Raw genomic sequence first — 14,702 nt, forward strand, 5'->3', positions numbered from 1 at the left:
CTGTGAGACAAACAAATGACACCTGCGATAGGACTAAAACCATTCAAAATAACTTTATAAATTCTGTCACATTTCTGCTTTGTACATCAGTTCAACCTTATCCCTTCAGCTTGTTACTGAAAATTCACAATGCTTGCTTCTTGTTTCGTTTTTTTCCTGAAAGGCAGACACAAAACCAGCCATCAGTGCATTATTTACAGAAGTGCAACACAGTCTCCACCCCGAAACGAAACTTTTCTCTAACAAGATACTGCCAACAGAACGTAAATAAACACCACGACTTGAGCAGTGTTCCTGAAGTCAGTTTATAAAGTCATTTCTGCAATCCCCAAAGTCACAGAGCGAGTAAAGCTTCGCTCACCATCACATGGACTAAAAATGTCAACATTTCAAGTATTAAATCAGAAGTTTCTAAAGACAACCCATATTTCGATAAATAAACACAAGGGAAACGGTATACAACTCTCAATATACTGTATATGAAAAGTGGTGTCCAGTTGCAAACTTTTAGCAAGACAAGTGCACAGGCCTATCAAAAGTAGCCCTGAAAACCGCAGCAATCCGGGAGTCCCAAACATTCCATCTCTTCCGTGTTTTCCCTTGAATTACTCTGCTGGTCTGAGGCATTTGATTGTTATTTAGTTCTGCGTCTGCAGGTAATAATAATAAAAAACAAAAGAAAAATGAAACAAACAAACAAAACCCCAAGAAGTTCATTCCTGTATGGAAACAATGGGAATTGTTTCCGCAGGTAGGTAAGTCCGATATAACCGCGCTTCTCTCCGCTCCAGTTTCACAGTTCAATCCAAGTCATGCCGGCTGTGGCTTGCCCTGTTTTCCACTTCACATGTCTCTTCACTATCAGATTTCTTATGTTTCCTCATATGTTTGTATTTTTCCACGTACGCCTTCACCAGGTTAGCTACCTTCATAGGGTTGATCTCTCCGCTCTTGCTGTGACAGATCTACAAGGAAAAAGAAGAGCCATTCGCTCCATTAACAGTATTGCAGCCGTTCCGGCAGGCAACGAACAAACGACAGAGAAGCCCTGAACTTCCCAGGGGAACAGATTCCTGTATAGCCCCTCGAGTCTCGCAGCAGGGTACGTAAAGCAGAAAACTCAACAAGGACAGGAGTATTATTGTACTTCAAGCATTCCAGAAACGGCCCAGGGCTTATCTACTGAGCACCAACTGACTGCAGAAGCACCTCTGAAAGCAGAATTACTCGTTTTTACTACAGGCGTTTCTATCCAGCCAGTTTTGCACAACACAGGGTAACCAAGAAGCGTTGATCACCCATTTTTCTGATGATTTTGAGAAAGCGATGCTCAGATTAAAAGAATCTGGCAATTTTAAGGGATAAATTTTTGAGATAAAAGGGGAAAGAGGGTGGACCCTACCAAGAACTTTATCAGCATTCAGAGGACAGTTCACAGTGACTTCAGCTGCAATTGGCGCTGACCAGCTCTCCTACAAACCACACCTGAGGTTCACGTGGGTCACGTAGAAGATATGGAATTGCACCTGTTATCTCAGGAATTTTGATTTACGATGGAATTTCTCAATGATAGCCAGAACGCAGAGCGGGGAGAGAATACAGTCCTCCGGGGTATCACTTAACTGCCTTGACCACAAGAGCATTACTTGCTCTCACAAGACAACGTTTACCCGCTCATCAGGTCTTTTTTAGCCACGATCTGGTCAGCGCTAAGATTTGAGGCAAAAGTCAACATCAGCCAAATTGCAAGGCCCTCTTCCAAAGTTCAGGGCCACCACTGATGCTGAAGGAATTAACACACAAAGTATTTTCTCACTTTATCAGAAACAGCTTGACAATTCTGACCGAAGTTCTTAATGAGATAGAGCTGACCATTCTCACCCAAGGCACGTCCCGCGGTACATTTTAAGCTGTCTGAGCTGAACTTTGCAATGTTCTGGACCACTGAAAACACCATCTCCTGAAAGGAACAGTCTGACAGCTCTCATCGATGGCACCGCTCCGTCCTGCTCGAAGCAACTATTGCTGCACCACAAGACTGCAGAGTACCCGAGATCTGCTCCTCAGTTACAGCAGGGAATTGCTGAAGCTGGCAAGCGCAGTCCAAAGCTGCCGCTTATTTAACCGACACAGCCCCTCCTCTCCATTTCACCTTACCTTTTGCACTGCTTTTCGAAGGATGTTCTTGTACTCCTCCTTTGTAATCTCTCTCTTCTGGTAAAAGGGTTTAATGGCAAGTTTCACTTCTTCCACAGCCCTTTCCTGCATGTGCAGCTTCTTCATGTACTGCCCAGCAAAGAGAAGTTCATTAACTTCTGCTACCTTGGGAATGGTTTCCGAATCTATTTTTCTTAGCAATGTCCTAACAATGAAAATACTCATTTCACAGTTTCAACGACCCGAGTAAGAGCCAACGTCACAGGGATTTCCTTTACTGTAAAGGACAGTCTTGAAACAAATACCAGCTCGCCCTAGGAGGAACCCTTATTTTATGTAACATTTATTCTATGTCTTAGAGAATATGTTTTAAGCAAGTGACTACAGCGTTACACCCATTAATTCTGGTCTCCTTCTTCCCTTCCAACAGCTCTGAAATAAACATACATCCATCAAAAGGATCTAAAAGCAGCCAAGTCATAGCTGTGAATACAAAGCTTCAGGTAGCTCTGAGGGCGTTCTGAAAACTGCAAACTTGCATATAAATTAAGGATTACAGATGACATCAGAGCACATTCTATCTATCATGGTAAGTCCATGAAAACTGCTGCTCATATAAACGGAGGTTTAGTGGGAAAGGTATCTTAGCGTTTTGTTTTGTGGTAGAAAGAGAAATAATTAACTAAGAAGTTTTTGTTCTTGTGTTAACATCCACGATGCTTAGAGCAAATGGTCTTTACAGCAACCCCAAAACTCGGCAGCAAGGGATGATCACTGCAAAATCTCAGAACTATTTTACTCCCTCTGCATGTTCAGCCTCTCTACAGGACTGCTATGGGAATAGGCACTAATTTCAAAGCTGGAGGGGAAAGGCGAAAACCAGGCATTTATAGAGAGATTTGGACATTCTGGCTTCTGGAAAGTCTATTCCAGACATTCATGCAAGAAAGTTTCAGAACGTCTTTTAGATGCTTTAATCCCTCTCTGTCCTATTGCAATGAAGCTGCAGAAAGTGGAACCATCAAATGGGAGAAAATCCCAAAAGAATTCGAAGGAAGGACTGCCTGCTGCTCCTGGGCTAGCACAGTCAGCCACCGAAACCAACAGCCACAGCCAGGGCTGGGAAAATACAGTAGAGAGCAAGTCGAATACACCCAAACTTCACAAGTTCAAATAAACAGCTCATTGATGTTATGCATCTGCTACTTGATAGCATTCACTCACTTCCTCGTTTCTCGTTTTGTCCACTGCAGGTTTGGGTGCTTTGCTCTTTTCTTCCGCGTTTCCAACAGAAGCAGCTTGGATTCCTGGTTCAGATGCAGTAGCCAGGCTGCCCAGCTCCGGGATCAGGCTCTGTCCTGCCATGCAGCCAAGCGCTGGAAGACTACCCTGCATGATGAACTGAACCGTGGGCTGGCTGACCGGGGCATAGGGGGGCAGGCTTGAGGGCAGAGGTGGTGTCAAAAGTATGTTTTGACAGTACACCTGTGAAACACATACCATTTTGTAAATGCCTGTGCTTACAAGAGAGAGCGTCAGACCAGAATTTTCAGAGCACCTCTTACCCACTCAAACAGGCAAGTAATTACTAGTTTAAATCAGGGAGGCTAACGTCCCAGCCCTCAGCTAGGTCTCTGCGCATCTAGCTAGCACCAGCCCCACTCACCTTTTAACTGGTGGACAGCACAGCCTGATGGCACGGACCAGTGCCACCAGGCCCATTTTTACAGCCTGATCCCAGCCAGGGAGAAGCTCAGAGCTTCTCAACCAGCACCATCTTTCCCCGAGTTACTGCTGAAAACAGAAGCTGCGCGCATACAGCAGAACTAAAAGAAGATGCGCCTCTTCAACTGGAAGGAGCACCTGAGAGATTAAATGATCACAGAGGATTGCTGAGGTGTATGGGCTGTATGAAATGTACCGCACGCAGCGGAAGGCGAGCTCTGCCACGAGAGGAGGGTGTTGCACAACGAGGGCACAGATGAGGTGGGATGCCTTCCATGACACTAGGGTGCTGGAATAGGAACCAACCTGAGAGGAATCTAGATCAGGAAACATAGGCTCAGGAATCATATAATTGGTTGGAGGAGGCTCATTTAACTGCACCTGATTTAACGTTTGGTTCAAGTCCTCAGCTTTCCAGGCCCCTTCTTTTACTCGCTGAAGTCTGTAAAACGGCATCCCTAGGGTCCCCAAGAGAAGGAAAAGAAAACATTTAAGAATAAAATAAACCTAATGGGTCAAAAATTCAAAGCCAATTATATTTTTAAACAATTAAAATAAAAAGGATCTAACAACAATGCTAGCTAGAACTGGATTTTGTTCAGCAATCATCAACACTTTAAAGCTTCTGATAATAGAGGACTTAGCATCCCCTTGAGCAATTGCTTCTTCCTGGGTTTCCACAAGAGTAACCAAGGAGAACAACACAAGCAACTCTGTCAACACGCATAGCACAGGGTCCCAAGCCAAACTGTTTGTAGCAGCTTTGGCTGAGCGGAGCTCCCAGTAGCAAGCTCTGGAGATTTGTCACGCTCCTTGGCCCCGAGAAACCTTTATAAATTCTGACGGCAAACCCCCCACTCCAGTCAGCTGCAGAAAGGGTGGAACGCGGGCTGCCAGTTCAGAGAGTGGGTTGCAATCTGCGCTTCACGGCCAAACAAGCCGCCGCTGGCGAGCCGAGCTGCGCTGACAGCGTGTCCTCTCGGATCCATTAACACAGCTCACCTCAGGATGCCAGCAAGCGTAGAACGCCAGCTCTCGGGACTGGAAACCAGGGGATTGCGCCAGCTCAGATGACAGAACTGTTACGCTACCACCAGGTTTAGCCAGGCACCAAACCCCACACAGCCTGTGCTTCAAGTACTGTTTTCCAAAAACAGATACTTACTTGAAGCTTTTTCAGCAGACAAGGTGCCACTTTCTTCCTCTTGAAGGTTCCAGGTAACTCTTTTCACTGGCGCTTTCGATTTCAGCACAGGACCCTGAGGTACTACTTCCAGTTCAGTACTACCGAAATCACTGGTTTTCTCGTTTGACACAAGGCACTCATCTTTAACCTCCTTCACACAATCTGTTACTTTGCTTTTGGACAAGCTTTGAACTGGTGCAGCCTCAGCTGGAGCGTGCGCGGTAACTTGCTTCTCCAGGGGTGCTTCCATCAGAGATGAACACAACGTGGTATTTTCTATTTTAACTGTAATCTCAAGGTTTGTATTGCTACAGCTACCAAGCACTGCTGGCTCACTACTGCTGGCGAATTCTGTCTCAGCAAAAGGATCCACATTGCCAACTGGAACACACGCGTTTGTGGCCTCTGGCAGAGGGAATGCAGTTTCACTGGTCACCTCCCGACAGCTGGGCTCCACCTTTACAGCTTCTTGGGCCTCGCTCAGCTGAACCGGGCTCTCAGCCTTCATTTCCTCCAGTTTGACATTTGGTTGGATGGTTATGGAAAGCTCTTCCAGTACCAGCTCCTCCTTTGGCTCTTGTTTGAAGGAATGAGGTTGCTCCACAAACGTGGATGTATTTTCAGCTGGAGGCTTTTGATCCTTTTCTGGTGGAGGAGGAAGGGAGCTCTCTTTCGATCTGTGTTTTCTTTCTTTGGAACGGGACCTCGATCGTGGTGTTTTTTCCTTTGATTTGCTGCTTTTGTGCTCCCGAGAACGAGATGCAGACCGAGACCTCCACTTCCTCCTCTCCCGAGACCTGGATCTCGATCTCTTTCTGTCCCTTGACCTCAAGCTACTATCTTTATCATACCTCTCATAGCTTTTCTCTCTCCTGTGTTTCCGCCTTTTAGTTCTTTCAATGCTATTTGATCGGGAACGATCCCTCCGTCTTGACCTTGATCGAGACCGTCTTTTCTTTTTCCTGTTTTCATAAAACTCAGAAGTACTTCCAGGACTACCTGAACGCGACCTAGATTTCCTTCTCTCCCTAGACCAAGAAGTTTTTGCCTTTTTATCCTTGGTTTTATCCTTCATTTTCTTTTTTTTAGATCGTTCGTGACTGCTGGAACGGTCAGTAGAAGTTCTCCTGATCTTGGGTTTGGATGTGCTTCTTTTGCCACGCTCTTCTCCACCTGACCAAGAGGTAGATCGGGAGCTTCGGTCCCTTGAGTGTGCTCTATCCCTAGACTCTGATCGGGGTCTCTTACTCTCTTTGACAAACGCCTTCTTCCTTTTCATCTTCTTCCTGCTTCGGGAGCTGGAGTTTGAACAGGATCTGGAACGTGATCGCTTCTTTCTTTTTTCTACCTTTTGGATTTTCTGCTGCCCATCATCCTTTGAGGGACTATCCGGTTCTAGTTTCACATTAATATTAGGTCTAACCAGTTCTTCGGCATTAAAGAACACATCAGGGCTCCCTCTGCTTTCCTCCTTTAGACACTTTGCATTAGAAACTGGCTTAATGGCAGATGAAGTGCAAGGACTGCTTAGCGAGTCTTCCTCATCCATATTGTCTCGTTCCTCTGTGTCAGAGATCTGTTCTACAATCCTGCTTTCTACCGTGACATCACCGTGAGACACTGTGTTACTGGATGGTACATCAGCATCTGCTCCAGATCCAAATACATTTCCTACCACGTAAGGGGTGAAACGACGAACAGTTTGAAATGTTTGAACTTTTGGATTTTCAATGGAAATAGTCCTGGTAATATTAGTTAGTGGGATCCCCAAGCCAAGCCTTTCAGGGCTGCTGCTTGCTGAACTCGAGTCCGATCCTGTTGGCTCAAAGGGATCATAGATCTCACTTTTGACCTGCTTTTTCTTAACTGAGAAAAGAGTTGAAGGAGTCTCTTTCTGTTGCACTTTGTCATCCACAGGGCGGAAGGTGTTACAAAATCCTGGGTTAGACAGTCTGCTGGGATGCCCTGCATTTCCAGGAATATTGATTTTAAAACTCTCAAAAGAGCTTGGGCCTTTGCTCCTCGAAGTGCCCAGCAGCGATGAACTGCCACACATGCCTGTATCAGTAGAAAAAGACAGCCCACTTGTATGCATTTGTTGCTGAGATTCCTTGGCATTTGACTTCTGACTTTCCACCTTGCTACCCTTCCCCGGCTGATTAGCGCTCTCTTTGCCAGTCAGCTGGGTTATACAGGAGCTGGGGATGTCACAGCTTTGGCTTCCTGAGGGTTCGGGCTCCACCTGCTTGCTGCTGGTTTCCTTTTTAATCTTTGGTATCCTGGGAAGCTCAAAGATGTCAATTCTCTTGGTAGGTGGTTTTAATGGCTGCCTCACGGTTAAAGCTTTTGAGCCAGAATTCAAGTAACAGCTCAGGGGCTTTGACAATGAGTCAGTGCGTGCAACATTTTTAGAGTTTCCATTAAATCTGGGCATTTCATCTGACTTGTAGCCATGTCTGCTCAGAGTAGCTATGTTCTGAGTCTGAACAGACCTGGGTGTCATCGAATATTCTGACTTTACAGTTGCCTTTTCTGATGTACTCCGTGCAGGGTTTGCTGCAGGCTCAGTCCTGCTCAGTGAGGGTGAAGGTAATGGAAACAAGCTTGAGGAGGAGGGTCTGGGGCGAGTACTCAGCCCTGAGGAAAATGAAGGTCCAGCAACGGGGCTGCTTGCTGTGGTCCCTGAGTGCGCCGTACTCGGTTGGGTGTTATGTCCCGAACCATCATTCACTCTTGAGTCATTCGCCGATTTCCTATGAAGTGGAGCTGTGGCATACAAGCAAACAATAAAGTTTTTCAGTACGTATCTGGTCGTGTCTCCCCATCATTAAAAGAAGTACTGAGCTAATTATTTTAAGTTCCACCTTGGTTTGCAGGCATACCACACAGTAATAAGGCAGCCCAATAGTTCTTTTGGTCAGATGCTCAAGGTTTAATGCCAGACAACTGCACCTTTAAGGTAAACACTAATGTTAAGGAAATAAATTATTCTGTTCTGTAGATATCACCAGATCTGTGTTTATTATCCTGCAGTCGCTAATTGATAAAAATTACTATAACAGAGGATGTTATAGGTACTTGTTTTAAGAATAAAGCTCTACGTTTCAATTTGAAGAGATTCTTTCCAAATAACACCATGCCAAGGGAAGACACAGCTGTAGGTGCTAACACGTATTCTAGAGCTTGGCTTCTGCAAAGGAGCTTCTTGCCAAGGTCCTCATCGCTGCTCCTCAAACGGAAGCACAGTGCACAGGCATGGCAGCGAGGCATGACAAATGACAGAATCGGGTACTAAGGTATCTCTGCTCTATCCAGTCCTATGAAACTACAGTGAAGTACTTTTGAAAGAAAAACCCCACCTATTAAACCCCAAATCCTCCAGTAACATCTCAGCTCTGCAACTGGAACAGACACAAGTAACGCTAGTTCAGAGCATACACAGGAATCTTATTAGATAGGTTACTGCTGGCAGCTAAACCGAATCCACCTTACATATTCAAACGCTCAGTGAGGGTATCCCTACGTTTGAAGCTACGCAGCCTGCAGGACCAGGGCAGGCGTGGGTGAAACAAAGAAGTTAATTGCACTGTGAAGTGCCAGACCCTTACCTATCTTCTTTGCTGTCAGCGAACCGTCTCTGTTGATGACCACATCCGAACCACTCATCATGAGAAAGCTCTGTCCAGACAGGATACTTCCCAACAGATCAGGCACAGGGGCACCTTCTTCTTCTTGATCAGGACTCAAGGCAGGTACACTGCTTCTGCATGTTTCAGAGGGGTTATATTTCCTTTACTCTTACAGCACTTGTTCTATACACACACATTACATTAAAAAGAAACCAAAATCAAGGGCATAAACAGAGGTCAGCCAGGGAAGTTCACTTGTAGTTTTGGCTTCACTAGAGTCATTCAGCCCCCATCTCCCTCTGACAAAACAGGAGGTGAAGCTTTTACTGATTTTCCACAGCAACATTGGAGGATAGGAAAGCATGTAACCATACCAAAGACCTTTGGTAAGCAAATGCTTTTAATCTTATTTAAGAGTGGTGTTCACTGACTTGTGTATCAAGATTAACTTTCTACTGCATTTAAGGTGCATTTTTGAAGCGCAAACCATTGTTCAGCACTTCAGAGATACGTCCAGCCCAGCTGCCTCTTTCCCCCCACCAAATCATGATCACAAATGTATTCCTCAGGCCTATACTGCTATATAAAAAAATTGGTGCAGCTTGAACCACTGTTCAGCACCAGTCAGAATACCAGTCAGGTGCCAACTGGTAGGGTAGCCAAGAGCATGGCAGAGGAGGAATTACACTGAAAAACAGCAGCACACACAGAGAACAACACAAACACTCCCCTTTGTGCGTTACTCATTCATATGAAAATGATTTAACTGTACATTCCTCGTTCTTGAAATACAGACTGAAAAGGTCTGAGTGTTTCTGGTGTTGGGGTGTGGCTTTTAAGTTTCCTTTCTTGGCTTTTCTGCTGGTGGCATTTGGGGGTTTGCTTTGTTTGGGCTTTAAAAAAAACCCAAAACCAAACAACAAACCAACAACTTCAAAAGGACCAAGAGACCCAGCTCTTTGAGGGAGCTACATTTCATTTCCATATGACAGCAAAGCAAGCTTTCCAAAGACGATATACACCAAACCCCTGTAACAACATACAACAGAACAACAAAACGGAAAATCTTAAAAGAATTGGCTGCCCAGGCCAGAGCAGGGAAGGACCTGCAGTCCAGGCAAACGAAGCCTTTAGAAAAGCTGAATTTCAGCTAAACAGTTCTACCTTCTAAACAACGTGCTGCTCACATAACTCTGAGGACATGGAAAGCTTCCTGAAAGGCTTCCTTTAGGACTGAGATGAGAAAGGTAGAGAAATACTCCAAGTTATTAGAGACTATCTTAATCCTGAAAAACCAACCTTTGCCACAAGTCAGATGCATTAGAGGACAGCCAGGTAAACCTCTCACACCTTTTAACCACTCAAGCTGAGCTCCGTCCATTTCTCCTAGTCTTCAGCCCCCTCAGCCTTGCAGTTTTTGGTTGGTACCTACCCCAGTCATTTTCCCCATCCGTTTTCTTCTCATCATGCTCTTGCCTGTGTCCCACCCCTCTGCACTGCATCCTAGGCCCCAGCCCTGAAAACCCAGTGACTGCCAACGGGAGGCACCCAGCAATGCCCCTTGTCTCTGTGTGTGCAGACCCTGTGCCCCTGTGCCTGCCAGGGCCATCTGTCAGGCTGCAAAGCAACGGTTAAACTGCAGGATCAAACCAAGAGTTTCCTCTCCACTTTCTGAGCTCCAACAAACGGCAGAGGAACTGGGTGAGGGGGGTGCATCCCTCATCTCCCCTGGATGTGCAATTAGATTCCCTGGCCTTCCCAAATAAGCAAGTGGGTTTTTAAAGGTTAATGAGACTGGAATTTAAAACATACTAATGGGGTTACTAAACAATCCCAAAACAGACAGCAAGAAGAGCCAGATTAAGGTGGAAATACCAATGTGAATTATCAATGCAATAGTCAGAGCTGTTATGAAAGATTAAGTGCCTGTCCTTCGACTTAAAAAAACAACTATTGCATAAAATGCTGCAGTTATTTATCTACACATGTGCAGGCATGCATACACACAGTCTTTCAAAATATTCAGGGTAAGAAAAGAGTTAAACCAGGATGGATCACTCAGTTTGCTCTTTTGTTACTGTCACTAGACAATTAAGAAAAAGAAAATAACTTGATTGATTTTTACCTGGGAAGTCCCACAGAAATAGGTCTAGCTACAGGACGGTGAGACCTCAGTGCTGACTGGGAGAGAACTCTTCTTTTGGCACTCACTGGTGAATCTGCATTTGCTGGAACGTCCTCGTTACTGTGGGTAAGACACACGCACAAACCTTGGAAGTTTTTCATGTCAAATAGACAAGGTAGATAATATACCGGGACAGGTACAGTTAGAAAGCATCATTTGTTTTATTATAATATATTAAACAAAAGATTTGTGCAGTTTACTTATTTTCTGTGGCTACATAAACAGAACAGCATAACTCAGCCAGTAGAGATTCACATGTAAGTTTTTATTTTTAAAATATTAAATGGATAATTTCCCTTTATGAAAGGATCAAAAAGACTTAATCTGTAAAAAAAATCAAATTTCACCAACAATAATTTCAGATGCCCCCTCCCCGACACCCAAAGCTTAAGAGTGACACAAACTACGGCATAGTAAGATTCCTCCTGAATTTAAAGTGTCTCGAAAAGTGAAGATGGGAAAAGGAGAAACACGGAAGATTCCACAGGTCCATTTAATTCCATGTGAAGTCACTGTTTATTGTATACCAAATACACTAGCTACCTTCACTTAAAATTAAATCAATAGAAAATGACTGATCAGGATCCAACTCCTTCAGATTCTAGCCTCTGAATAACCCCAAAGCTCTTAATTACAGGTTTGCACAAGGCTTATTATTTCAGCAGGCCTCTTTAAAGAAGGCCAATTCTTTATGAGCTCAGCAACTCAGCCAAGGAAATAAAAGAGCAGGCCAACGTGTTACTATGAGCTGTGTACCCAAAGCTGACTTCAGATGCACTCTACACTCTGCAAAAAGGCACATGTACAAAAACCGCAACGCTTGTGAAATGATCAGATCCCTGATCATAACCCGGAGAGATCTTACCTTTCATAAGGCTCCAACTCATGTGGAACTCCAAACACAGACAGAGAAGCTGCACCAATATCTGCTCTCATCAGACCAAGCGAGGGCTCTGCTGGTTTGTACACATAAGGAAGCAAGCCCCCATGCTCAGGTTTTCTAAGACCAAGAGCTCTTGCAATACGTAAGCGAGCAGAAACCTCATTTTTCACCTGCAGAGATAAAGAGATTGGGTTATTTGTATGCTAGGGCAGGTATGTATCCTGGGTTTAAAGCCCCAAATTCTTCACTTAGTTTAAGTACAGTCACCAGATTACTACTGTCAGTAGCAGAAGTGGTGTGTGTTTATGGTCAATATTTGTTTCAAAGTACCTATTAACCTTCTAACTATGGCCTATATAGTCACTTCGTACACAGATTGCACGTATCACATTTAAGTGACCAGATAAATTTCTAAAAATCTTTAAAGTCATCATTCAAAACTGTCAATTCCTTATTAAAGGCTGGAGGGATTGTTCTGGCTTTAGGATGTAAACTAGCTGAGGTAGCTGGGGACAAAAGTCAAGCTGGTGCAGAGTATTCAGTACAGCTCATGTGAGAACACTACCCACCGTGGGAAGGGATTCTGAGCGCCCTTACAGCGCATCAACTGCGTTTGCAACAACAGACACAAACATTCGTAGCCTATTAAAAAGCATAGGTGGTGGCGATTTTAACTGAGCTTGCATCAGTACCAAGAAAACACAACAGCTGAATGGCAGGGCAGAACACAAAGCCTGCACAACGTACTTTACAGTGTGACCCCTGCAGCTAAAGTAACCGGATTTGTCAGCAAACCTAGCAGACCTGCCTGGAGGTTGCAATTTGTTTCCGTGTACAGCGTCTTTGTGGAGTACACTGGATGCATCCTACACATACACCCACCAGAAAAAAAGGTCATCTGCTACCATTCAGTATTAAAAGACTGCTATCAAGAGACAGTATTTTTTCCACCAAATCCCAAGCTATAGTGCTTTTACAGATGGCTGAAAAAATGGCAGCAACTCACATGTGATCTTAGTCTCTTTTTCCCTCTTCTCTTCTTTATCGGACCCTTGTGTCTTTTCAGCTGTCTCTCTGAACTCCTCTTCCCAGCAGATTTTGCCCAAGTTCTTCTTTTGCGTCCGGCTTTCTTCTTCCTGCCTGATGGGATAAAACACAACCAAGTATCTGGCTAAGTGCTGGCACTGCATTTTACCCTGTATTCCCCTTTTTGTTCCCCCATGGCACACAAAGCACCTCAAGAAAATCTACAGCGTGCTGCAACAGTATGAAACGGCAGAGCTGAAAAAGTGAAATCACTAGGATGTATTTAGAAGCAACCTCCAAGACTCTTCTGGGTAAAGACAGTATGGGGAAAGAAGAAAATGCATGTGGTATACTTCTGCAGCTGCACAGGTGTGGCAGCATGCAGCCGATCTAGTGTTTCGTATGATTCAGGCTTATCTTCTCAAAGCTTTTATTCTTGCAGATGGGAACCACAGAAGGTGTCTGATGCCCTTACCTGTTTTTCTTTTCTGCCTAGTAGGAGCCCTCGGTGCAAGAGGACGCTGGTAGACGGCTGTGTTTATGCCTGCTACAACTGCCTCGATTGTTTCATCCAGAAGAGAGGGCGTGTGGTTCCCTGGCACGTGCTGTGTGGGAAATTAGAAGTTAAATGATACAGGTATCTAAAAGGTCAGCAACAAGTTAGCTATAAAACCACTTGATAAAAAATTCATTTAAGATTCAAATGAGAAGCACTCATGTCACCAAACTGCCAGTTAAGCAATTGTGTCACCTCTCTCACCTATTGACTATCATATTAAGGAGAACATGACCTCACTCTTCAGCCTAATTCTGACTCCTTAAATGAGAGCAATCCCCGAGATTGACATTCCCTCAACGAAAAAGTTCATCCAAGAACTTTCCCAAATCCACCTAACTGACCTCTGGCTCATCACGCAGCAAAGAGCCATGAGCAAAGACTGAAAAGCCAACAAAGTACAGGTCCCCTGGTTTTAAACTCCTCATTCTTTAGGTCAGATTTACCTAATGCTGTGAAACATGTCCAGAGGCAGCTTTTCAAACACACACCTCAGGGAACTCACTGGAATGGCACGTGTGAGTCCCCCTCCAGAGCATCACTTTGTTGCTATAAGCAGGGACTGCTCCTGCAAGGTTCAAATTCCTCTTCTCTGTACTCAGGGGTCAACCACATTTAAACAAACACATTCGAAGCATCTGGATTCTGAATGACCAGCCTCAGAACGCGAACTCAAAGCCTCCTTGCTGGGCAAACACAGCACGGGTTTGTTCCTTCCTTTGGTTGGAAAGACGTTGAGCAGGTTTCTCTCAACAGCTATGTTAAGTTGGCCATGCCTACACCAACCATATTCCTAAAATGTCACAGAATGGTTTGGTTGGAAGGGACCTTTAAAGCTCATCTATAGTCCACCCACCCTGCCATGGGGAGGGACACCTTCCCTGCCCCCTCTCCTTTCTTCAAGCAACCACAATGCAGCAAGAACTGATAAAGTTTCATTTAAGCATAGCAGATGCAAAGATCCCTCTGAAGTTACATTATTCACTGTGTTTACTTTCTAACAGAGCACATGCATCGGATTCTTGCACATTTATGAAATGTATGCGTGGCACATACAGTAGAGGAGAATGACTTTAGAGTATCTTGCAGTCATGAAGAAGCTTCAAACTGCAAAATATTTGAGAACAGAATACGCCAACAGAAATATATGCTTGAATTCATCTTAGTACAGAATTATTTTTGCTAGGCTTCTCTGTTAGCGTCACTAATGAATGCTCCCATCTATTTTACCGAGCTATTTTATTAGAATGCCATTGTTTTAAGTGTCATGGGTGCTAAGAAATACTACATAAGGTTCTCTGATTTGGAGGAGAACACGATGGCGTAAGGAAGGCCCTGAACATTAGCCAAAACAT

General features: G+C 44.5%; 1 protein-coding gene across 1 annotated transcript in view; it reads right to left on the bottom strand.

Annotated features, from left to right (window-relative positions):
* Positions 1-38: 38 nt before the first annotated feature.
* PHRF1 (PHD and ring finger domains 1) overlaps positions 39-14,702 on the bottom strand; it is a 28,049-nt gene continuing 13,385 nt past the window's right edge. The window contains exons 9-18 of the mRNA XM_037401667.1: positions 13,267-13,396; positions 12,772-12,905; positions 11,748-11,935; positions 10,823-10,942; positions 8,677-8,831; positions 5,048-7,834; positions 4,264-4,340; positions 3,382-3,642; positions 2,158-2,286; positions 39-965 (exon numbers count right to left, since the gene is read on the bottom strand). Coding sequence (XP_037257564.1) covers positions 801-965; positions 2,158-2,286; positions 3,382-3,642; positions 4,264-4,340; positions 5,048-7,834; positions 8,677-8,831; positions 10,823-10,942; positions 11,748-11,935; positions 12,772-12,905; positions 13,267-13,396 — 4,146 coding nt within the window. The 3' untranslated portion in view covers positions 39-800. The remainder of the gene's footprint in view (positions 966-2,157; positions 2,287-3,381; positions 3,643-4,263; positions 4,341-5,047; positions 7,835-8,676; positions 8,832-10,822; positions 10,943-11,747; positions 11,936-12,771; positions 12,906-13,266; positions 13,397-14,702) is intronic.

This window comes from Falco rusticolus, chromosome 10 (assembly GCF_015220075.1).
Source record: "Falco rusticolus isolate bFalRus1 chromosome 10, bFalRus1.pri, whole genome shotgun sequence".
Lineage (NCBI taxonomy): Eukaryota > Metazoa > Chordata > Aves > Falconiformes > Falconidae > Falco > Falco rusticolus.